Source organism: Microcaecilia unicolor, chromosome 1, assembly GCF_901765095.1.
Source record: "Microcaecilia unicolor chromosome 1, aMicUni1.1, whole genome shotgun sequence".
NCBI classification, from domain to species: domain Eukaryota; kingdom Metazoa; phylum Chordata; class Amphibia; order Gymnophiona; family Siphonopidae; genus Microcaecilia; species Microcaecilia unicolor.
In genome coordinates, this window is record NC_044031.1 from 464,071,889 (window position 1) to 464,097,644 (window position 25,756).

The 25,756-nt window shown below is 42.9% G+C and overlaps 1 protein-coding gene across 1 annotated transcript in view; it reads left to right on the forward strand.

The window, feature by feature from the left end:
• Positions 1-1,581: 1,581 nt before the first annotated feature.
• The window catches only part of TWSG1 (twisted gastrulation BMP signaling modulator 1), a 97,889-nt gene continuing 73,714 nt past the window's right edge, over positions 1,582-25,756 (forward strand). Inside the window, exons 1-2 of the mRNA XM_030213388.1 lie at positions 1,582-1,687; positions 5,086-5,245. Coding sequence (XP_030069248.1) covers positions 5,126-5,245 — 120 coding nt within the window. The 5' untranslated portion in view covers positions 1,582-1,687; positions 5,086-5,125. The remainder of the gene's footprint in view (positions 1,688-5,085; positions 5,246-25,756) is intronic.

Below are 25,756 nucleotides of genomic sequence, written 5' to 3' on the forward strand. Positions count from 1 at the left end.
ACACACTCCCTCCTCTCTCCGATTTCAACACCCCCCTCCGCATTACTTATGTACTTATGTTACTGACCCCTGGACCCCCCTGCCGCAACCCTTTTGATCCCCCTTTCTGCCGAAAACCCTCCCCCACCGCCATTGCATACCTGTGCTGACGGGGGACCCCAACCCCCGACAGGTGAAGTCCTCTTCTTGTCTGCACCGGCATTGCTTGCTGAATGGTCTGATGTCTAATCAAGTTCCTGTGCTTGCATCTGATGTCAGACGCATGCACAGAAACTTGATCACATCATTCAGCAAGCAACGCCACGGCAGCTGAGAAGAGGACTTCGGCTGTCAGGGGTTGGGGTCCCCCGTCAGCACAGGTACGTGACGGAGTTGGCTCGCGTTGCTATGTTGTGATTGGGCACTATCGCTGCTGACGCACCCGGAAGTGGGAGACATAATCATTTCAGGAGATGGATATAGAAGCACGAATGCCTCAAGGCTTATGTCCACGCAGTCAGCTTCAGAACGTTGGAGGTGCGTTTTATTATATTATTATTATTATTATTATTTATTGCATTTGTACCCCACATTATCCCACCTTTTTGCAGGCTCAATGTGGCTTACAGAGTGTTGTTATGATGCAGTCATTACATGATCTTAGATACAGTTGATAATAAGCTAAGGTAGGTAATTTAGATGCAAGGAGCTAGGCAGTGGCGTACCAAAGGGGGGGGCGTGGGGGCGGTCCTCCCCGGGTGCACGCCGCTGGGGGGGGGGTGCCGCGCGCCTGATGGCTCTTCGTTTTCATGCTCCCTTTGCCCCGGAACAGGTTACTTCCTGTTCCGGGGCAGAGGGAGCATGAAAATGAAGAGCCGGCAGGCGCGCGGCACCCCCCCCCCACAGCGGCGTGCACCCAGGGGGGTTCTTTCACCGGGGGATCGGGGGTTCTTTTGCCAGGGGGGGTGTCGTGCTGTTCCAGGGGGGGGCGCTGCACCGGGGGGGGGGGCACATCGGCGATCCACCCCGGGTGTCAGCCCCCTTAGGAATGCCACTGGTGCTAGGTAAGGTGTTGTGAGAGGTGTTTTTGATGCATCTGAGTAGTTTGAGGAATGATTTAGTAAGGATGTCCTTAGTAGGCTTTGTTGAAGAGATGTATCTTCAAAGATTTGCGAAAGCTGGTTAGATTGTCCATTTTTTTCAGGGCCATGGGTAGTGCGTTCAGAGTTCCAGATCTGTGTGCTTTTATACTCAAAAGTATAGGATTACTACTCTATGAAAAGTTATGCCATTATTATACTTCTTCTCTGTATATCCGTATGCTGCATAAGTTGGCATGTTGGAAAATATAAGTGAGATTAAATAAAAATCCTACCAACAATAAAGAACGACAACGTGGATGCAGCAGCTCGTAGGTTTGTTTGCTTTTTGAGTGTACGCAGAGTGACGGCTACGCGGGGAATAGGAAACAGAAATTAACCGAAGTGGCTTGAACATTTTGACGTCAGGCCGGCTCCTGTTCTCTATCAACCTCCTTGGCAAGTTGGCCCCAACAGTTTTTCTTCTCAGGCGTCCCGCCCTCCTCTGATGCAAGTTCCTGTCTCTGGCAAGGTGGGACGTCTGACTCTGGACTTGGACTGGAGGGAGAGAGAGAGAAGTTGTGTTATTGGGAACGGGGCACCGGAGAAGAAAAGCTGCAGGACTGTTGGTAGGCAACATGTGCTATGAGTGATCGGGGGGTCCGGATCACTTACAGGGAGAAGAGGGGGAGACATGGTAGACCGGCGACGAGAGAGGGAGAGATGGCAGACTGCGGGGAGGGGAGATTGGTCCCTGAATGTTTGAGGAGGGGTGCTTGGAGTGTGGCAGCTGAATGCGTGTGACTTGGCATCTTTGGTAATAGTTTGGAGTCGCTGAACTTTTACAGCCAGCTACTCGAATGTTTTAATTAAGATAAAGTTTTTCTTTGCTGTCTATATCTATATGTATATATAGCCCTACAGTATTTCCATGCAGAAAAGTTTGCTTATCTGGGTATAATGGGTGGCCAGTTATCACAGTGCCCTTAACTCAATTTATATTATATTTGGAATATAATCATACGTTAAACAATTATATAGTTTTAGGTCAAATGACTGCCACAGGTTTCTGACTCTGAGGCCTGATTTACTATAACTATTCCCCATCCCTTTATATTTTGGGGGAAAAACACTTTTTTAAATTAGGAACCATATAAGCTTATCAGGAAAGCTAAAGGTTATACAAATAAATCTTTTTCTAGTTCTGAGAATGATCTTAATATTGCACCTCATGTTAAACACTTCAACACTTACGTATAGAAATGTATTTTTTCTTTAAATTTGTTAAAATTATGCATGTCAAGCCATGCATTCTAAATTTAATGGGCCCGTTAACTAAAGGCTTTGTACTATTTTGTATCTATGGGAAAAATGCTTGGTAAATAGGATCCTTAAGAAGTAAAAAGGTGTGTGTGTTTTATTAGTTTAACTGTATTGTAACAGTATAATAATTTTATGATGTGCTTTGCTAATGTAAAACCATTTTGACTGCCATTGGCTCATGTGAACCCAGATATTGACATATGATGATGAGCCAGTCTGTTGTGCTGAGACTGGTTGCATTGTATAAAACGGTGCTACACTGGGGAATTAATTACCATACTTGTGATTTATGTAACAAGTCTTTCAGGACTCTGGCATGTCTAGACTTTATTAGAAATGAGAGGTTATAAATAGGATGGCAAGAGTCATTACAAAATTTCTGTGGCATGGTTTCACTTTGAAACTAATGTAAGCATATTATGAACATAAAAGAAATTTAGTATTTGAATTGGAAGCTTCTATTGATCCAATTCTGGGTACCTTGGAGAGCAGAGAGAATTTCAGATACTTACTTTAAATGTACAGATATGCATAAGAAACACTTTTTCTTCAGTGGAAAAGAAGTTGTAAATCTAGAGGTCACAAGATGATGCACCAAGGGTCTGTTCTTAGGAATAGCAGTGGAAAATATTTCTTCATGATAGCTAGGTGGAATAGTCTTACAGTACAGCCACTGGTGTCAAAACACTCAGGGGTCCTTTTACTAAGGTTTGGTAGAAAGTGGCCAGCAGTAGTGTGGGCATGTTTATTGCTGCGTGCCAGGCCAGTTTTTACCGCGTCTGGGGGAAAAAGGGCTGTTTTTCAGTGGGCCGAGAAAAGGGCCTACGGTAAAATTGAAACCACCATGTGCCCTGAGCCCTTAATGCCACCCATTGATTTAGCGGTAAGGGCTCATGCGCTACACTCGCGGTGACAGTGAGTGCCAACTGCCAATTAACACCGGAAACGCTTCATGTGGTAGGAAGTAAAATAATTTGTCATGGCATTATGGGTGTGCGCCAAATCCAAAATTACTGCCAGGAGGGTGCGCTAGCCTGGCGGTAGTCTTGTTTTGGCACATGCTGCGTGCACGTAGAGCCTACCGTGCCTTTGTAAAAGGGCCCTCGCAGAATTAAAACAAGCCCTGGGATATTTATGGAAGGTCCTTAGTTGAGGGGATAGAGAACCAGAAATTAGCTTGGGGATAAGTCAAGAGTGTAACCTAATAAAGATATGCATTTTGAAACCTCATTGAAAATTTAAATGATATAACAAATGTAAATATATATTTTTTTGTCATTTGTATGTTTTACTGCGTGCACTAAAAAATTTAAAGTACTTGGTGTTTTGCATGTGCAACCCTATAATTTAATTCTGGCATTTCTATCCCACTTAATCTGTTACATAACCTTTTAAATAGTAAATGAAATCTTAGTGTTAAATCATTTGAAAGGTAAGATTTGCCAGCATGAACCATGGATCAAGCTGACTTGCAATCAACTATTGGTACACTTTATCACATGCTTTCTGGGTTCCCATGTTGGGGCATACTGGGCTGCTGTTGGCCAGTCTAGAGAATGCAGAAATAGCAGGGGATGAGCAAGGCAGTACATGGGTACATGGAAAGGTGACTCTCCTCTGGGTGACTTTTTCAGGTATATATTCCTAGTTAAATTTGTTATTTAAACATTTTTAAAAAATCGTCAATGGTGAACGATTACAGGAGGACCTTGCGAGACTGGGAGAATGGGCGTGCAAGTGGCAGATGAAGTTCAATGTTGACAAGTGCAAAGTGATGCATGTGGGTAAGAGGAACCCGAATTATAGCTACGTCTTGCAAGGTTCCGCGTTAGGAGTTACGGATCAAGAAAGGGATCTGGGTGTCGTCGTCGATGATACGCTGAAACCTTCTGCTCAGTGTGCTGCTGCGGTTAGGAAAGCGAATAGAATGTTGGGTGTTATTAGGAAGGGTATGGAGTCCAGGTGTGCGGATGTTATAATGCCGTTGTATCGCTCCATGGTGCGACCGCACCTGGAGTATTGTGTTCAGTACTGGTCTCCGTATCTCAAAAAAGATATAGTAGAATTGGAAAAGGTACAGCGAAGGGCGACGAAAATGATAGTGGGGATGGGACGACTTTCCTATGAAGAGAGGCTGAGAAGGCTAGGGCTTTTCAGCTTGGAGAAGAGACGGCTGAGGGGAGATATGATAGAAGTGTATAAAATAATGAGTGGAATGGATCGGGTGGATGTGAAGCGACTGTTCACGCTATCCAAAAATACTAGGACTAGAGGGCATGAGTTGAAGCTACAGTGTGGTAAATTTAAAACGAATCGGAGAAAAGTTTTCTTCACCCAACGTGTAATTAGACTCTGGAATTCATTGCCGGAGAACGTGGTACGGGCGGTTAGCTTGACGGAGTTTAAAAAGGGGTTAGATAGATTCCTAAAGGACAAGTCCATAGACCGCTATTAAATGGACTTGGAAAAATTCCGCATTTTTAGGTATAACTTGTCTGGAATGTTTTTACGTTTGGGGAGCGTGCCAGGTGCCCTTGACCTGGATTGGCCACTGTCGGTGACAGGATGCTGGGCTAGATGGACCTTTGGTCTTTCCCAGTATGGCACTACTTATGTACTTATAAGATGCGCAGACTAGGTGGGCTTGAGTGTCATCATATTCCACATTTTGGTGCTATCTTACATTAATATATCTTTGTTTCAGTGCTTCTGGACATTCCAGCCATTGTTCTTGGTGATAGAACATGAGGTCACAGTACATGATCCTTACAGTTATTTTCTTGCTCTCCCTTTCTTGGATACAGCCAACATGGGGCTGCAACAAGGCACTCTGTGCTAGTGATGTCAGCAAATGCCTGATACAGGTAAGATGAGACTTTTTATTGGAATTTACCACCTTTATGAAGAGGTTTGCCTTTACTCAACGTGTTCTGAAATGTTCCTTTTGAAACATATGAATTTAATGTCTTGAGTAAAATATATATAGCAAAGACCAGTTGGCTCATCCAATCTGCCTGGTTGTCCTTTTCATCAAGTTTTCTGCCCATTTGGATAGATAAGCATGTTGAGGAGCATTTTCAATGTGACATCTATATCTGATTTTGGATGTTTTACAGAAAACAACCAAAAATCCAGTAGCGAACATGGCCATTTTCAAACCTGAAAAAGCCCAACTTTTTGTTTTGAAAATGTTTGCTAGAAATTTATGTGCTTAGTGTGTCTATCTTGTAGGACTATTTGCCAAAGGGAAAAACCTCAAAAACAAGCCATTATAATGTGTGGAAGGCGATACTGGCCACACAAATATCCCAGCAGAAAAGTGGGGCACCCTAGGGGGCACTGTAATTGACTTGACATAAAAGGTCCCAGGTACACATTTCACCATTACCCCCTTATATTGTATGATATGCCCTCCAAAACCCACCAAAAACCTAATGTACCCAACTGTACACCACTGCAATAGCATGTATGCCTACAGGTTGCTCCTATTTGTAGGTACAGTAGGAGTGGAGGAGTGGCCTAGTGGTTAGGGTGGTGGACTTTGGTCCTGGGGAACTGAGGAACTGAGTTCAATTCCCACCTCCAGCACAGGCAGCTCCTTGTGACTCTGGGCAAGTCACTTAACCCTCCATTGCCCCATGTAAGCCGCACTGAGCCTGCCATGAGTGGGAAAGCGCGGGTATAAATGTAACTAAAATTTAGTGTCTTTTTTGGAGGGCTCACATGTTCCACCACAAGTATACCTGTTAGAGTGGGATATGGGCCTAGGTCCCCTTCTCTACAATCCACTGCACTGACCACTTGGCTAATCCTGGGAACTGCTCTAATAGGAATGACAGCTTCAGATATGATGGCCATAGAGTCTGGTATGTACTGTCACCTTCACATCTTAGGGGGTTGGAAGGGGGTCATTAACCACAGGGGGAGTAAAATGGGGGGGGGGGCTTATACCTTAATTCCTCAAGTGGTCATTTGTTCATGTAGGGCTCCTTTTGGTCACTTAGTCATGATTGAAACTTGTCTAGCCAAAGACTTAATTTTAGTTCTAGACGTTTTCATTTTGTTCCCTTATTGCAGAAAAATATTTTATCTCTTGGTGCCACCCGTGTCCTGCCCAAAACACGCCCCCTTGAAATTTGGACGAACTGGTGAGCAAAAAATTAAAATCAGGGTGTCGAAAATACAGCTTGGATGTTCTTGAAAGAAAAATGTCCTGCCACCTTAAGATGTTTGATGTTTTTCTGTTTTGAAAATGAGCTTCATAGATTCCTATGTTTATTCCCTCAGTCTTTTTAACTGACTTCCCAGCCCAGTTCTCACTATATGGTGGGGGGAGAGGAAGAGGACTGAGGATAGAGATGAGAAATAGTGAGAACCTGGTTATCTTGCTAGTGGTGTGTCATGTGGATATTGGAGGTTTCTGCTGGTGAAGCAATTGCTGTGAAATGGATTGCACCGTAGAGAATAATGGAAAGCTTCTGTACAACAGATAAATGTGCATATGAATATTAAGTGGAGAGAGAAATTGATATGTAACTGCACTGTTATATTAATGGACATTGAAAAGACTTTGATAGTTTTGCTTATTGAAAATAGGAGGAGATTTTTAGACTTCTGATATGCTGTTTGTAAGGCTGTTTGGCAATTTTGGACATTTACTGAAGCCCGATTAAAGTCACTGAAGTTTTTTTCTCCTAATTTATAATATTTAGAAGTGAATTGTGGGGATTCTTAGTTTAACTCGTGTGTGTATATACACTAGTAAAAAAGGCCCGTTTCTGAGAGCAATGAAATGGGCGCTAGCAAGGTATTTGTTTTGTGCAATGAATGTCTTGAAGAGGATTTTGTGCCAGGGTGGCCCCCCTCCCTCCCTCCCAGGTGGAAGTGTGTGTTTGTGACTGAGAGAGAGAGAGAGTGTGTGTGTGTGTGTGAATGAGAGTGTGTGGCAGGGTGTCGTTCCTCCCCCCCCCCCCCTTCCCTCCCTGCTTCCTTCCTTGCCTGCCTGCCTGCGCACGAGTGAAGGGGAGTGATGTCAGTCGTGCTTAGCATGTCGTCTGTTGTGTCTGAAGTGGTGGAAGAAGGAGTCCACCTTGTTTACCTACCGCCGCTGCATTTTGTTCGCCGTCGTGGTCCTCTGAGGCACTGATGAAGGCTGTGGAAGTCCTCTTCTGTACATAATTCGCAAGGCCAACGTTCATGGCGGCGTTTGTAGTGTGTATGTTCAGCCGCCCTCGATGTGTTGACGCGAGGACGGGGCGGCGATGGTGTTCGGACGCGAGGGCGGGGCGGACACATTCCGATCTATGCCGCCTCACATTCCGGAAGTGCAGCTTCACTTAGAACGTTGGGCTTGCGAATTATGTGCGGAAGAGGCGTGGTTGGGGGCGTGGCTGGGGGGGGCGGGTGAGTGACAGTGAGGGGTGAGGGGCACGGAGTGGTGGAGTGACAGTGAGTGGTGCTAAGAATTACTGGGAGAGAATTATATATATATATATTTTTTTTCCTTATTTAAGACCACACATTACTCTGACACTGTTTCTACAGTAAAGCATGATGGTGGCAGCATTATGTTGGATTACTTTGTACCAGTGGTGACAGGTTTGTGAAGAACTATTTATTTGGGTTTAGCTCATTCCTTTTCAGTCATAGGTCAGGGCAAATTACATTCTGAATGCTAGATTGGATGCACTACTATGTTAGCATCTGTTGTTAGTTATTAGGTCCCATTGCACAAAATGGAATTAACCTGTGGTAAATTACTCATGTTAATACATGTTGACATGTTATCATGCCGTAATGCAGTAGTCATAATTTGTACCTGAAGCAATGGAGAGGTTAAGTGACTTACCCAAGATCACAAGCAGGGTTGGTGGGATTTGAATCACGACTTCCCTAGTTCTCAGCCCACTGCATGGTGTAAAGTTTAAGCAGAATCTAGAGGAAAACGTGTTTCTTTGCTATAGACTTGAAACTGAGCAGACGATTCACCTTTCAGCAGGATGGTGATCCTAAGCACAAAGCCAAAACAGTGGATTTTGAATTCTTAAAGTTGGCCAAAAATCTCAGTCTTACCAGAGATTTATCTTTGCTTTCAAGGCTGCAGTCTACAGATGATGCCCAGCCAACCTGAAAGCGCCAGAGCTATTCTGTTAAGAAAAATGGGTAAACACTGCACCATCCGACTGTGCAAATTTGGTAGACATTTATTAGATGATTCATGGTTGTTAAAACTACAAAAAGGAGCTTCCACAAAATATTGAGTCAAGGGGCATAAAGGGAAGGGAAGTGGGACTTGATATACCGCCTTTCTGATGTTTTTGCAACTACATTCAAAGCGGTTTACATATTTTCAGGTACTTATTTTGTACCAGGGGCAATGGAGGGTTGAGTAACTTGCCCAGAGTCACAAGGAGCTGCAGTGGGAATCGAACTCAGTTCCCCAGGATCAAAGTCCACTGCACTAATGAAGACTGCATCACACGTTTTTGTCTTCATTCTCTTTTTTGAGTGTTTCTATAAATGTTTCATATTCAAAGAGATATAGTATATTGTGTGGGTCAGTAAAACAAACATCCTACTTTAATGTATTTTGAATTCTATTTGTTTAGACAACAGAATGTGAAAAATGTACATGGAGGTAAATCTCTCGATTCATAGGCCCTGCATGTTCAGATATCAGATTGAAGCTAGCAGAATGAAGCACACACAAATGAAAGATGCTGCTTTTCTGTTGCTGCTGGGAGAAGGGCAGTTTTGAGTCTTGTGGAAAGCTTGGTTTGGTATATCATTTAGGAATGGAGTAAAAAAGGTTGAGAAACACTGCTGCAGAGGACTTTCGCTGTAATGACTAGACTAGCTACTTGGCTGGAGTTGGGGGGGGGGGGGGGGGGGATTATAAAGGTTAATGTTCCCAGAATCCCAGTAGTGTGTAACCCAAGGGTAAAAAAAAATATTTAAATATATATATACTTTGCCAGGTCTTTAAGAGGGGCCAGGGCGCACGCGAGGGAGGGGAAAGGGGTAAGGATGTGGGAGGGTGGGGGGGGGGGGGGTGAAAATGTGAAAACAAAAATTGATGATGGACTCAATCACTGGCCTTTTGTTATGTATGTTATGATGTTGATATGTTATTTATGCCAGATGTGGAGTGTATCTTATTTTGATTGTCATCAATAAAAATGTTGAATAATAAGAGGGGCCAGGGCAGAAGAATAGGAGATGGGCAGTGCTGTGATCTAAAGAAGTCCAGGTTGGGCGTAGGAACTGTTGTGGCTTCAGGTTGACACTTCCAGTGCCTCCTGGGCTGTTGTGGAGGCAGGGGGCTTCTGTGTGCATTGGGCATGCTGGGGGTAATGCAGCCATGAAGCCAGGAAAGTCAGGATGTGTTTGGACCTGGGCCACTGGAGTTTCTGTGCATGCACAAGTTTCCAAGGCACCTCTTTTGAGACTTTCCAGTGTGTAGGTGCAATAAAGGTAATGCTCTTTTTGGGGTGTTATTGGAGTACCTGACACTTAGTATAAATTCTGAAAGAAATGGGTCCCCGACAAGACCAATATTAATGAGTGAAGTGTTGGGTGTATATGTATTCCCCTTATCCTTTGATCCAAGCCCACTGTGCCAAAATAATAGAAAGAATTAACTCCACATCAAGTGTTATAAAACCAGGGCAATTTAATTTTCAATAGCAGCAAACATGGTATAAGAGACAGAAATGAAGACAAAGCCAGTCTCATGACTCTGACGTGCAGAGACACTCGGACCGAAAGAGCACTGCAAAGGTACATGGCACATACAACCTAATTAAGTCCCTCAGATGTCATGCGGTCCGACACAGGTCTGCTCCTCGGGCTGGGATGTTGACACATCTTACCCTATTTCTGATAAGAGAGCTGTAGCTGTACTGCTGGTACTTCCTGTCCTGACAATAATGTCTGTTCTGATAACAGACTTGATGTCCTGGAACATTGGGAACCTTGTCTGCAGCGTTCTGGCCCAAGTACAGTAAACAAGAGTAGTTGTTGCAAACAGTTGTTTTGCCTTTATCAGACTTGATATCTCCGCATTGTCCTATAGATGAAACCTCTGAGTTTGCATTTTGTAATCAGGTTGTTAATGCTGGATTGTGCCATATGTTTATGAAACCATATGTTTGGCCATATAGGTACATGCAGGTCTGTACATAGTGTTTGTTTTGCCCCTACAGGTGGGTCTACTCTGGGAGTTTGTGCCTGGACCCGGGAATAGAGGAAGACTCTATGGACCCAATCGTGGGTCAGAGAGGGTTCTGGGCAACTCATTGGAAGAGATATGAGGGCAAATTAGTTTAGGAAGCTTTAAATTTGACAGTGGGATTTTCAAGTGTTTGGAAATAGGGTTAGGTTTAGCGGAAAACATAATATTTTTGTGATTAAATATCTTTATTTTCATTATCCACACAAAGTCACAACAATCAAAAGTATGGATAAGCAAATAGGAAAATGAACTGTTTTCCCAAACCCACCCACAAAAGACTTCAAATAACCATAAATCCCATCCATCCCACCTGTACCCCAATCTCACAACAAATGGTATAACAAGAGCGAGTAAGTGTATGAATCAGTGAGGAGTTAAAAGTGAATGGGAAGATTAATTTGCTTATTTACAGCTTAAAACATTATTTGGCCAGGTTGGATCAACAAAGGATGTATTTGCATCTAGGTAATAAGATTCATGATTTCTTGAAGGGGGGTACCTTGGGCCATGTCTCGATATTGATCCTTTACAAGGCCTTGAATGCCTTGTTGTCCTGTAGGGATTATGGCTCCCTTGTGGAAGCCTGGAGCAGAGACTGAGGCCGCCAGCTACAACAGATGGATTTTAGAAAATTGATTATAGAGATCCCTGGGGTGGTGTCTGGCACCGACCTGCAAGAGTGTCACTATCTTATACTACACAACAGGATTGTGGAGTTGGTACACCAAACCTTTGACTCCAACTCCTACTATGTATAGTAAATCTAAGAGAAATTTGATTAATTACAGAAACATAGGATATTTATGTACAAAATTAGGACTAATAACACCACAACATATATTTATTTGAAGTTTGAACAAAGAACCTGAACAAAAAAATGCTGTTAAATAAAAATATGCAATACACGGTTATGCACTTAATATTTTTTATTTATAAGTAGTTCAAAATAATAAAGCAAAAATGAACAACTTGTACAGAAATGCTGTTACTTAAGGAACAAAAAAACAATTATTTATAAGTTACAAAGTAACTTATATTTTCATGATAACAATCAAAACTTTTACATTATTTTAATATATCCAGCTCAAGTCCACAAATTGGGGAATCCAGTAACAGACAGGAGAAATCTCTATATATAAAAGGCACCACCAACGTTCTGAAGCCTCCAGCCGGAAGTTTGAAGCGTCAGAGATATCCGGTTTCCCCATGAGTAAAGGAAAACAGCACAGCACGAAATCCCTCTCTCTGTAACAGTGAAGGACTCAGAGGGGGGAGGAGACAGAGACGCCCTCACTCTCTCTGTAACACAAACACAGTACAGCAGGAAACTTAACACTGAAGGACTGGACTGGGAGGGGGAGGGAGAGAGAGAGAGGGCAGAGGGCAGGGACACACATACTCCCACATGCACACTCTGAAGAAAACCTTGCTAGCCCCCGTTTCATTTGCATCAGAAACGGGGCTTTTTTACTAGTGTTTAAATAAATCTTTGAAGAATTTGTCCTCAGAAAAAGAATCACCTCAGTCAGATCCTCCTTCATGGATGCCCTCAAATCTGATCTAATTCTCAGAGCAGAGAACAGTCTCTTAGCACTACTTGGGTGAGTGGTAAAGCAGTAACCACCAGAGCAACATCCTATAACAATTTCAAGATATGAAGGAAAGGCTTTTTGCACTGTTAGTTTTGATGAACGGTCTGATTTTTCAACTTTTAGTGCAAGTGAGAAATTAAGTTGAAATGTAATCGTTTGTTCTCTGTCTTTGGAGGAATCCTTTTCCATGTGGAGATGTTTTGCATACACTTTCTGATCCAGATATTTATCATAATCAAATTCATCCTCGGTTGATGTTAGTGCTGCAGTGTTTTCAGCCTCCTCAACTTCTTCCTCCAGACATTCCTGCAGCCCATTCATCCTAACTGCTACTTCACACAGAGCAGCTTTCCCTTTAGTCAGCTGTTCATCATCCAGAAGAATCCTGTGCATTGGGTCTATATAAATAGCTGCCATAACAATCTTATTTTCTTATAATTCGACCTCTCCATTTCATTGAAGCAGAAATCACAAGAGAAAAACGAGTGGAAATACAATTTCAAGAGATCAAACCAAGAAAAGAGGTGAAATGCTCCGAAAAACTTTATTGAGGACCCAACACGGTCCGTGTTTCGGTTTTTAAAAAAAACCTTCATCAGGGGTCAATCAGTAGTAGCACGGGAAATATACTGACAGACAAAGGGAGCTTGTAAAAATGTAGTCTCTTGGCTGAGAAAAACAGATACGAGGCTACACTGTTTTTCTCAGCCAAGAGACTACATTTTTACAAGCTCCCTTTGTCTGTCAGTATATTTCCCGTGCTACTACTGATTGACCCCTGATGAAGGTTTTTTTAAAAACCGAAACACGGACCGTGTTGGGTCCTCAATAAAGTTTTTCGGAGCATTTCACCTCTTTTCTTGGTTTGATCTCTTGAAATTGTATTTCCACTCGTTTTTCTCTTGTGTTGGACTTTTGTGGAAATTTTTGGACCTTTCATTTCTACGATTGAAGCAGAAATGCCATATGTAATTAACCCTCCTTCTGGGACAGATGAAACATCAGTTTCTTCCACTCCTTCAAGACTATACCTGGAGTTAAATCCTCAGCTTGTAAATTTTGTAGTCACTGTAAATGGGTGACTAAACAACTCTTCCAATTTGTCACCTGTGTCCACTGACTTTCACTTAGCATCACTTGAGGGTTGGCCATGTCCGCAAGAAAGGGTTTCAGATCAAGAAAGCTGCAGACTAACTCTCCAGACCCGATGGAGGGGGGGGGGGAGGCATTTTGACCAGCAAGCTTAGAGAACAAGGTAAGCCAACATAAAGAGTCCCATAAGACAGCGGTTCCCAAACCTGGTCCTGGAGGCACCCAGCAAGTCAGGTTTTCAGGATATCCACAATGAATAATCATATGAGAGATTTGCATGATTGCCTCCACTGCATGCAAATCTCTCATGAATATTCATTATGGATATCCTGAAAACTTGACTGGCTGGGGTGCTTCCAGGACCAGGTTTGGGAACCAGTGCCATAAGACACAGGGAACTGGACATGTGCTCTGAAAGAGCCTATTAGAGGGAGCTACAGGATTACAGGGATTTGTATGCAAATAGGAGTCAGAACAGACACTGTAGAAAGGAAGGAGGGAGATAACTTTTATTGGCATGACAGTTTTACGCATGTTGCCAAAAGTAAAATGTTAAGCAGTTAAGATGAAAGACATAAACATTTGGAAAAATATGCTGCTGTGAAGGGCTGAAAGAAGTAGAAAGGATCTGTAAGGGGAAGAGAGGCTGGGTGATGGGGACAGGGGCTGGGAGTGGAGCTGTGTGAGAGGAATCAGAACAGCCTGTGAGAAACTTGGAAAGGGAACATGGGCTTTAACTGGGTGAAGAGAGCCGCCAGAGAGGATGAGCAGGAGGGGGAGCACAAGCAGCAGAAGGAAGAAAAGCTGGAAGATATGAAGAGTACATAGATGAGATTGGGAGAAGAGGGACTGGGAGTCAGTGTGTGTGTTGGCAGGGCCGGCAGTAAGTAGGGTATGCAGAGCAGAGGGGCGCCAACATTCGGGGGCATCTGGCTTTAGGCCTCCCCAGCTGCCTTGCTCTTTTTTCACTGCTGCCACTCTGCCTCTAGTCAAATGATCTTGGCACTGTGTACTCCTCTGAGTCACAAAATTAACTGCTTATGGTTTCTTGAAACCAGACGTAGTTAATCTGTGGCTCAGAGGAGCATGCATTGCCAGTGCACCAGACCCATTTGACTAGAGGCGGAGCTGATCCAGGGGACAGGTGAGAGAATGGAACTGGAGCTAAAGAAGGGGGGGGGGGAGAGAAAGGAGAAATTAGGTTGGACCGGGGTAGGGGGTGACTGATAGTTTGCAGGGGGGTGCCAGAGACCCTAGCACTGGCCCTGTGTGTTGGGTGGTTTCATGGTGGAGAGAAAAAGACATAAAGGTGAGAGAAGTTACAGAGAGACAGACTATGAACAGATAAGCACACATGGAAGAAAGAGAAATTATTAAAATGTTTAGTGTAAGTGAGAAATTTAGTTGAAATTTATTAAATTTGTTCTCTGTAGGTTCAGTGGAATCCTTTTCTATACAGAGATGCTTTGCACGCTCTTTCTGATCCAGATAGCTTTCAGAATCAAATTCATCCTCAGTTGATGTTAAATAGATACTGCCCCAGCGTATAGCGTGATCAATAATTGCCACTCTTGGAAATGGAAGCAACTTTAGGTGTTCTGGTAGCAGTATGTAAATTCCTCACCTTGTCAATCAGAGCAACAGCATGTGTTTCTTGCAGACTCTCTTATTGCTAGCTGCAGAGTGTGCACAACACAGCATATTTGATGTCTGTGAAGTTTTCTGCTCCTTTGCCTGGCCGAAAGTGCTGGGCATTGGTTCCTTACTTTTGCTGTCATCTCTGTCTCTCTCAGCTTTTGAATACTTCTGGATGAAAGCGCTGTAAATGTCTTTTGAGATCGGCAGCTCTTTTAGGAGCATTTTATCGCTGCCTGAATATGTGCTGATCTGGCATCACAGCATCAGGTTCCTGTGTCATACATTGATACACACAGTATTTTCCATCTTGAGTTATGGTGAAATGCTCAGATACAGCTGACTTCGTGTGAATCTTCTTTGGCATTATGAATTTACAGTTTAGAAAATTGTCAAACAAAATTTCCAAATATGTCTCCTTTCCTTCCTTTCCGTTACAAGCTGAAGAAGCTAATGACTGACTGAGGTAGGTGATGGTTTTAAATACCAGCCATCAACCAATCAGAGTATGTCACATTGGGTTAGTGAATTCCTATTGAGTAATACCCCTAGAAAAAGGTGAATTGATATTTGGCTTTAACAGGACAAAACAATATGTAAATGTAAACTGATACATTTATAATATCTGGTTAAATTTAAGTTTTTATTTTGAAGATAGTTGGTACAGTTTTACTGGCTCCTCCTACTCCACCCAAAACTATTTCTGACTCTGACTCCTGACTCCACAGCCCTGCTACTCAGAGCATACTTCTTAAATGAGGCGAGATGCACTGATACCCCTATATGTTAGAAATGTAAAACTACACATAATACTTTCTTGCACACATTGTGGAACTGTTCTTGCATTCACAATTTTTGGGCTAGTATTAATAGATACCTAGGTCGGATATTGGGCTGCCAAATACCCTGTGCTTGGAAAGTCATTGTTATATTTAATAAAACTGACGTGTATTTATTTATTTATTGCATTTCTATCCCACATTTTCCCACCTCTTTGCAGGCTCAATGGGATCTAAGGTAGAGAATCAAAATTATTATTAAGTAAAGTCTATACAGTAGGGGAAAAAGTGTATCCCTTAGTTATTGGATAGTGGAGGAAGCCACTTCCTTCTGCTATTGGAGGAATAAGCTGCATATTTTAATGTTCTGGGAAGCCCGAAATGTGAAGGGGGCTCCGAAGAGGCAAAGGTAGTTTCTGCATGTGTGGAATCCCTGTCTTCAGTCTTTTTATCCTCCAAGGCGTGTAGCTTAGTCTTAAATGGTTTTGGAAATAAGAGCCATGCATAAATCCTTGGTTGGGTGGTTGCGAGACTTATGTACAGTGAAGGGGGGGAAGAGTAGGAGTGGGTGGAACGGGAAATAGTTCAACATTGGCAAAGAGCTTGTGCACAAGGGATGGCGGGTGGCCATAAGAGTCCAGGCTGGAGACCATCCCAAGCTAATATGAGAGGTTTATTTATTTTTAGTGTGCGAGGAAGGGAAGGGATATTAGGAGCTCTGGGAAGGGGATACATTCTTAAAGGTTACTGTATCATTATAGTTCTAATGACCAGACTGGAGACAGAATTCTTAGTTGATTTAGATTATTCTGATATTGTAGGTATACAGTGCGGCACTTTGTTTTTCCTACATCTCAGAGTAAGAGTTTACAAACACAGCAACAGCTTAGGATTCAGGTTCTCTGTTACCCCTTTTCCGTGAAAACGACGGCCAAAACCTCAATTTGATTATTGTATCTTTTCTTTTTATGTATGTCTTCGTTTCACAAGTTTGATGTTCAATATCTGATTTCCATATTGTGGTTGGCTTTCAGTAAAAATAAAATGTTTAAAATTAAATCACATTTTCAGAGATTTCCCAAATATAAATATTGCTATGGTGCTATGCATTTTTGTGATCATCTTGATGCCAGCTGAGATCCATGAACCATTATTTTACGTAGGACTGGAAGAATAACTAAGTGGTTACAAAAGTGAGTTAAGAACCAGGGAAGCTAGGCTTCAGATCCCAATTCTTCCAGTGACACCGCTTGTAACTCTGGGCGGATGGCTTCACCTTCTAGTATCTCAGATAGCAATTTAACATCTAAATCCTTTAACCATTTGTAAAAGATGGCTGTAGAATCTTTGTTCCCAGTAATAACTTCGTTCTGGCCAGTGCTATCCTTTCTAATCTGATCTTCCATTTTATGCTCAGCAAATTGAAAAGGGATTGATTTGATCTCATACTTCTGAATTCTCTAACTGTTTTGGTTGTATTACCTGCTAGTGGGGACATTTCTCTTTCTTTTTGTAGCTTTTACAGTCCTCTTGTTTTGTATTCTGTTGCTTGCTTTTTGTCCTTTCGTCACCTATCGGTCTCCTTGAAATTGTGCTCAAAGGATGCAATATAGCCTTAATTTCTCTGCCTGTAGAAGTGTTCCACGAAATTTAATTTGTCAGAACTAATTTTCTGTTATTCATAGTTGAGACGGTTTACTTAAATCTAGACAATGTTAATCAGGAAGGGGACTTAAACACATTGGCTGTCTGGCTCCTCCAAACCCACAGGCTTTCCCATGCCTTTCAGTGTTCAGATCTCCTCCAAATGGCTACTTTCCTCCTTCCTCAGCTGGGGAGGTATTTTACAACCCAATTTCAGGGCCAATTTTCATAGAAGATTCACAGTACCTTTTTGGTCACAATGTATTGTTCTAAGTTTTGATTTCTGGGTATGATGGGGATGGGGGAGATAGAGGCATTTGTTATAGGTAGAATGTAATGTAGCACGTTAATTACTGATATGGGTGCTTTTTGCACAGGCCATGAGTTTGTTTTCCTGCTGGCCCTTGGCTGCTGTTTCTGCTCTGCCCTCCTCTTTACCTGAAGTGAAACCCCATGTACCAGTTTGTCCAGCTGATTTCCTGAGTGAGATTTTTTTGTTTGTTTCTAATGTACTTACAGTTGAAAATGATAAATTTTTACTTGTATGGCAACCACCTCTTCAAAGTCTCTTGGCCTTCCTTATTACTGTTTTGTATAAATGCCAGGGCTTATGATTTTCTGCTCTTCTCATTTGGGTCTGCTTTCCATTTTCTTAAGAATGCCCTTTTGGCTTTTTACTGCCTCTTTCAGCTAGCTCATTGTTAAACCATGTTGGCACTTGTTCGGTTATCTCAGTTTGTTTGTTTTTTTAGTGCATTTTATGGTTGTTTGCATGAGGCCTTTGAACCTGGTAGCTGCTTTTTGGTGGTTCTTCAAAGCTTCCCTTTTTAAAATGAAATGCTACTGCAGTAGTTTTCTTTTTCACTTTAGCAGTGGTTATGACAAATTTGATCACACTGTGATCACTATTAGCAAGCGGCCTCACCACCATTACCCCTTGACCCCCAGGTCTTTTGTTTCAATAAACACTAGATCTAAAATAGTTCCCCCCTCTCATTTGCTTCCAGAATCAGTTGCTTAATGAAGCAGTCCATTTATGGTATCTCGAAACTTTATCTCCCTTGCATATTATGACGACATTTACCTAGTCAATACTGGGGCATAATACCCAGATTTTATTTTGTTTATGCTGTTATCTAATAAATCCCAGAAGCAATGGCATTTAGAAAGAAAAATGGAGACCAAATAGAACAAAGTAAAAAAAAAAAAAGGGTCTTTGAAGTTAGTCCTGCAATGTAAGGATGGTCATTCCACCAACTTAGCCTTCAAAGGCAAGATTAAAAAAAGGTTGTAGCTGTAGAAGGAACCTATATTCTTTAAACACAACTTGGGTGTGATCATATGTGATCTTAAGGTGGCCAAACAGGTAGAAAAGGCGATGTCGAAATCTAGAAGGATGCTTGGGTGCATAGGGAAAGGAATGCCCCTGTTTAAGACTCTGGTGAGACCTCATTTAGAATATTGTGTACAATTCTGGAGACCACACCTTCAAAAAGATGAATAGGATAGAGTTGGTCCAGAGGGCAGCTACTAAAATGGTCATTGGTCTTTGTCATAAAGTGTATGGGAACATACTTAAATATCTCAATATGTATATTTTGGAAGAAAGGCAGAAGAGGGGGGAGATATGATAAGACACATTTAAATACCTACGTGGCATAAATGCATTGGAGGTGAGTTGCAATTGAAAGGAAGCTGTGGAACAAGGGTGCATAAGATGAAGGTGAAAGGGGATAGACTCGGAAGTAACCTGAGGAAATACATCTTCAGAGAGAGGGTGGTGAATTTGTGGAACGGGGCATGAAGACTTAAACTGCCGCAGCAGCAGACAGTGCACTCGTTGCACACGGACTCGTTCAGCAGACACGGGCACAAGATAAGCCTGTTGGCACTAGCCATTAAGATAAGTGCCTTTCTTGTATTTAGCACATTCTGTTGGTCGCTCAGCCTGCAGTGTATAGCTTAGCCAATGATGGAGTTCATCTAAGTTGCACAATTAATGTTTGCTTTGCCACGTCTTTAGTTTCGTGGTTTACACTCCATTTCTGAAGGTTTTTTTACGTGCCGATGATGGAGAGGATCTTTGTGATCCGGTTCAGCTCTGTAGATACATTGTATCCATGAGCTCTTTGAGGCCGTTTTTCCTTCTGAATAATAGTTCAGGCAGCTTTTTGTTTATTCATATTACCAAGGGACAGTTCAGATTCTATTGTAATATTTAATATAGTCAGTATCTCCCAAGAGTCCGGTAAACATTCAGATAAACCAACATATTGAACAAGATATACGACCTCCAACAACTTACAAATAGTGCATCAGTAGCATCTCCATATGTCCAGCATTACGTGCATTACTAGCGCAGATAAATGCTAGTCTTGCCAGTAGTGGTGAAATATATATCAACATTAGTAATTCCATCGACTCACAGCTGGATCGTTAGCGGGTGCAATTCCAATCATCTCTTGCAGGCTGCGGCTGCCAAGACCTGATATACTTGGATAGGAGTTCCATTGAAAATTCTCTACCTTTCTTACAGCCCACAGTACTTCCTCCTGTAGTTTAAAATCACTAAAGCAGGCCACTGTGTCATTAGGTTGATTGTTTTTTGGATTGTCCAGGTCCCTGTGCATGCGCTTAGTCTTGACAGTGATAGGATTGATGGTATGTTGCTTTTCGGCATATGTTGAGGTATCCAGTATGCCATGGAAGTGAAGATCGTGACGTCTGCTCCTGTTTTCAAGGTGAATGTGTTGGGAGGTAGTGCAGGCTTCCTGCGTCTGAATATCCAGATGAAGCATTTCCATGTGCTCATCAGTTCTTGTCTCCATGGCTTCCATTCTATGTCCAGGATCACTTATTTCACCACAGAGGTCGGCTCCAAGAGTGGTAAGCTCACTGCAAACTGCTTTTATGTTTCAACAATTTTTTATTGATGAGGTCACATGGTATACAAGTCCATCTCAGTCAATATAAATCGTATAACAGCGAAGTCTAGTACATATTACTAAACCTGAAATGTCCATCATCAATGTTTTCCAAACTTTTCTCCCCTATCCCTTCCTTCTTGTCTTCTCCTATATCTATAATGTGTACATGTATAATTACTGTGCAGTTGCATAACTATTAACAATAAACTTTTATATGAAACTCCAATATTTATAACTCGTGTTTTACTCAGTGTATTATCCCAACAATATTTACTGGTGGGTCCTCTTAATGTGCTCCTTCAAAGGATTGTTCTCCTATCTAATAATGTATGTCCCTCTATTATGCATTGAACATTACCCTCCCCACTTCTATACCCCCCTCCCCCTCTACTCGCTTAAAATGTTCTCTAAACATCATGGTTAGTTTGCAAACTGCTTTTAAATACCTTTATATCTCCTTCAACCATGCTTGTATCTCATTGAGCGAGTCCTGGTCTTTCTCCGCCTTGAGTTCTCCAGAAGTAAAGAGATCCGGTGGGTTCAATGCTGAGAGTTGCGATGCAGTGAATGGGGGTGGGGGTGGGGGGCAGGGGCATCATATCTAGGCCTTCTGTACAGTTCGCTGCAGAGCTCCCAAAGTAGGCAAACCAGGGCTTTTTTTGAGGGGGTACTGCCTTTTCCATTATCTGCTTCAATTGACCTATGGACCCCAAGTTTTAATGAAAGAGCTCAGGCTCTACAGACCAATTCTGCCTTGTCATAGAATTTGTGACTGGTTGCAGTGGGCCTGGCAATGTGGGATGGGGCCCTCAGTGATTACCCCACCCCTGAAGGGTGGCCTAGCATTTGAGTACCGGCACCCTTTTTTTTTTTTTTTTTAGAAAAAACGTACTGAGGCAAACCATGCTAAATCAGTGTTGTGACATCCTTGGCACCGCAGGTCTAGATAAAGGAGCTAGGATTCTGAGCCATTGGATTGCTGTGTTATTGCCAAATATAGCTTGGCAATAATGCAGGCTCAGAGCTAACTATTTAAGAAGCCATTCTGTTTAGTGACGTCACTTCCCTCCACAATTTTAGAAAATGGCAGCACCTAACTTCTGTTGGTACTTTCTGAGATATCACTTGCAGTTGGGCAGTGCCATTGTTTTAAGATGGCTGTGTTGCATATTTGTGGGAATTCTGGTCAAGAACCTCCCTGTACGGGGTACCCAGGCTATGGGTGTCCTGGATGTGATGGCCTGTTTTAAAGGCAGTAAGTCTTCCTTTTTTTTTTTATGTGTCAATGCATGAGCAAATCCTCATTCATTTTTGAAAATTGATAGAAAATACAGTACATACTGCAGCAGTAAGATGCTGCCATTTTCTGTATTGGGCTGATGCCTTTTTCCTTGGCTCTTGCATTGACAAGAAAGGAGAAAGGAACAAGAGTCTTCCACTCAGGGGGAGATGCACTAAAAAATCATTACAGCCCTTCCCTTACCGATTCCCTTAGCGAATCGGTAAGGAACGGGCATGCATCAAGGAAAAGGAATGCAAATGAGCTGCTCGTTGTAGCTCACTTGCATTCTCTATTCCATCGGTAAACAGTCGGCCGGTCGAGCATGCACAGAGCAGCCAAGCGTTATGCTGGCTGCTCTGTGCATGCCAAGGAAGTCCTTTATGGACGTCCTTCACTCTTAAAAAAAAAAAGAAAAAAAAGTTAGCAGCACGTCCGATCCCGCTGCACAAGGGCTTAGCTGTCCCCCAGCACCGTCTCTGGTTTCCTGCCTGTGCATCTCTGTGACTACTCCTTGCCCCGCTCCCTCCCCGTCTGTGACGGTCTCTTTCTCTCGCTTGATCCCTCCCTTCCTCCTGCCCCTGGTGTCCTGGCTCACTCCCTCCCTCCCTCCCTCCCTCCGTGTGTGATCCAGTCGGCTGCCCAGAACTTTCAGCCTGTCAGCAGCTGCTATAACGGGAGAAATCGCTCTAGTCCGGGATCCAAGAAGAAGGCACAGCTCCCTCCTCCAGGTCTCTCTCAGCCAATCACAGCGCGTTTAGTTGTCACTGGTGTCAGCTAAATGCGCTGTGATTGGCTGAGAGAGACCTGGAGGAGGGGCATAATCAAGCACCCTTGAAAAATGCCTATTCTGCTCGTTAGGGACGGCCTTCTAAAATGCCTAACAAGGACGTCCCTGACGAGCACCCCCAGAGGTCCATAGCAGAAAACCCTCTAACACTGATCCAGTAGTAGTGCAAAGCGGCCACAAACCCCCCCTGTTTTATGACTGTGATGAAGTGCCCCTCCCCTCCCCCTTCTGTGTGTGTGTGTACAGGAGATGAGTGCTGTGTTAGGGCTCTGCTGCTGTCTTCCTCGTGAGCTGTAAAGGACGTCCAAAAAACGTCTTTGGAGTGGTTTTTTTTTTTTTTTTTACAGGTAAAGGACGTCCCTGACAACACTTTTTTTTTTCTTCCGATTCTTTCCTTTGCCCCAACGAGAGGTATAGACCTCCCACGGTAAGGGGATCGGAAAAAGGTAGTGCATCTCATTATAATAGCCTTGCAATAGCCTTTGGATCATCTGCATTCCGTTTTTGTTAGCTGCTACCGTGATCGGAAAATGGCTTGGAGAAGCCTTTAGTGCATGCCACGGTTTACTACTTGCTCGTCAATGACTCGTTAAGTTTAGTGCATCTGGCCCTCAGTGCAGAGACCAGCAGCATATTACCACTTTGCTATTTGTTCCATCGGTGCACATTTTTGAACTCTACACTAATTTCGCATTCCGTTAGTTTACTGTATATAAAACGTTTTTTTTCCAGTGCTTGTGTTAGGAATCTGTTCACTGAAACAGGACTTATTGCATCAGACCCACAGTTAACAGATGCTGTGATTGAGGAAGTGTATATTTTAGTTCTTTGTTGTATAAGCAAGGTTCCTATTTGCTGTGTCCTTACAGTCTTGCTCCAACCTTGAAATGAAGATTACTAAGGGAGCAACTGTTAGATGAAGGATGAAGTAGTGTGGTTGATGTGTTAGCCCACTTTAAAGGTATTAAACAGGTACACTTTAAAGGTATCTGTACCACACAACCCTGTGAGTTTGAGCTATGTGCTGCTCAAAATCCACTTGAGTCTCACAAGACTAAGAGAGCATTATTCAGTTCAAACTTACTGTAAGGTATTTTATTACATTTGATATACCACAAAAGGCTGACACGGCATTAGTGCGGTTTACAGTAATAAAAGCAATAGGAGTTTAAGAAAAGGAGAGGGAGAGGTGGAAATCAGGACAGGCTACAAATCATCAAAAGGGGAGTTATGAGGCAGGCAAGCTAAAAGCTTCAGAAAAAAAAGATGGGTTTTGAGTGCTCTCTTGAACTGAAAATCAGAGTTTAGCAAGGTGGAGATTAAGCTTTGGGTTCTTAGGAAAGCTTGCATTTGCAGGAAGTGTGGGAGAGGGTGACTGGGCAGTGGCCATAATATTCTTGGACGTTCATCTGGATTTAGCAACTTGACCAAACATCAGTATTGTCGTTCAGGCACAGAATGAAAGATTTCAGGGTTCGAAGCACCAGTACCCAGTTGGGGAGTTATGTTATCCCATCACACACATTCTTTTAATGGCATACACAGTGTGTCACACTGATATGTCAACTAGTGTGTGTATGTTCAGGGTCAACAGCCCTGGGTCATCTACTATTATCAAAACAATAAAAAATAATGACTTTAGAAAGTATTAGCTGTAGCTCAATGTCTTATTTTTCAGATATGTGGTGTTGGAAGAAAACAGAAAGCTGTTCAAAAGGTGGCATCACAACCAGCCTCCAGAAAAAGTCTGTGGTGGCGGTCGCTGCTCTTTGATGCCCTGGGTGGAAATAGCACCATCTGAATGGTGTGTTGGTTGCATGCTATTCAGTGGTCTGATAGACTGTTTCTTGGAAGTATCCTGGGAGGTGGCAGACATTATTCCTTTAGCTTCTGGGGGCCTTCTATATGCTTTGCGTTGTGGCGGCATTTGTTGCTGCCCGATAGCAGCATTGCAACACGTGGTTCAACACAGATTGGTGGCACTCTTGTGGGCTACACAGTGGCAGCCTTGGTCTTGGTGGCATACACACTGTATCTGTTTCTACCCCCGAAGGGCACCTTGGTTGAAGAGCCCTACCTGTCTTGGACGTAGGGACTGGCTCCATCTTTGGGTGAGAGCTTGATTCCTTCTTTCTTCATTGAACCTTCTCCATCTTTGGGCGTCAGGCCAGGCTCTGTCTCTGTATGGTGAGCCTTCCCCCGTCTCTGTACATCGAGCTTTCCCGTCATCCCTGGACGTCGAGCTTTCTCTCCCATTTTTAGTTCTGATATGTCATGTGGCCCACTAGATATGGTATTGACATTCATGCAGGCTTTTGTGTATAAATGTTGGCCACCCCTGCCCTAAGTGAATGGAAGCTAGTAGAACCTTTATATGGTATAAAGGTAAATGTGACGTCTTCTGCAAAATTTGAATGCATAATTGCTATTTTCTGATTTTAACAAACTAAAAATAAGTGCATATGGTAGGTGCAAACGTTTGGGCACCCTTTGAGCTGATTCATTACAATTCTTTTCATAAAGTTAATAAAACTCAAAAACTTTAGTGACTGGTTAGGCCATTAGTTAGTCAGTTGAAAACAATTTCCCTGTTATTCTGACCTCTCATATCCAGTTTGGCAAGATCCAAGATGGCGCCACACACCTGACATACATTGAGCCTCTCCTTTCTCCAAACTTTCTGTGACCGTGATGCTGAAGCATAGGGAAAAGTTGGTGGCTGGAGCCTCGCTACGACTGCCCTTGCAGGCTATCGGCTCTATAGAGTCTTTCATGGTGAGGCCGGGAATTCCGGTTCAGTTGGGAGGAAGCCTGCTTGAGTTGAGATGCCTGTAGAAGGTGGAGATCCTGCAGCATTTTTTGGGCTGGATGTCTCCTGGAGCCCCGACTTTAGAGCTCCCCCCTCACAATCGCAAATCAGCAGTTCGCTGCTGTCGGCGGTAAAGATTCCACTATAAGGAAGTGTGGTGGAGTTTCAACGCCAAGATGCTCTGAACCAGCCAATGTCCGACAAGGGACTAAAGGTTGCTTGGGACTCCCAGGCTGAGGCAGCGGGAACTACTACTACTGTGGGTGAGCCAATTACTGCAGACAGTGAGCAGGAAGTAATTTCTAAAATCCAGGAATTGGTACCTTCCTCACAATTTCCTTCATTTTTGTACAGTAAACCATCTGAAGTGTCCTTGGATAGTCTTTGGGCTCTAATTGTAAACTTGGGCAAGGAATTATGTCTCCAGGTTCAAAAATTGGAGCAACGATTTTCCTTTTATGAGAAAAAGTTGGAAACTGCTGACTCTGAATTTAAGCAATTAAAAGAATGGGTTGAAAAACAGGAGAAAGAAATGGAAAATATTCAGAAGATACAGGCAATTATAATTAAAGATACAACAGATCTTGGTAGGAAG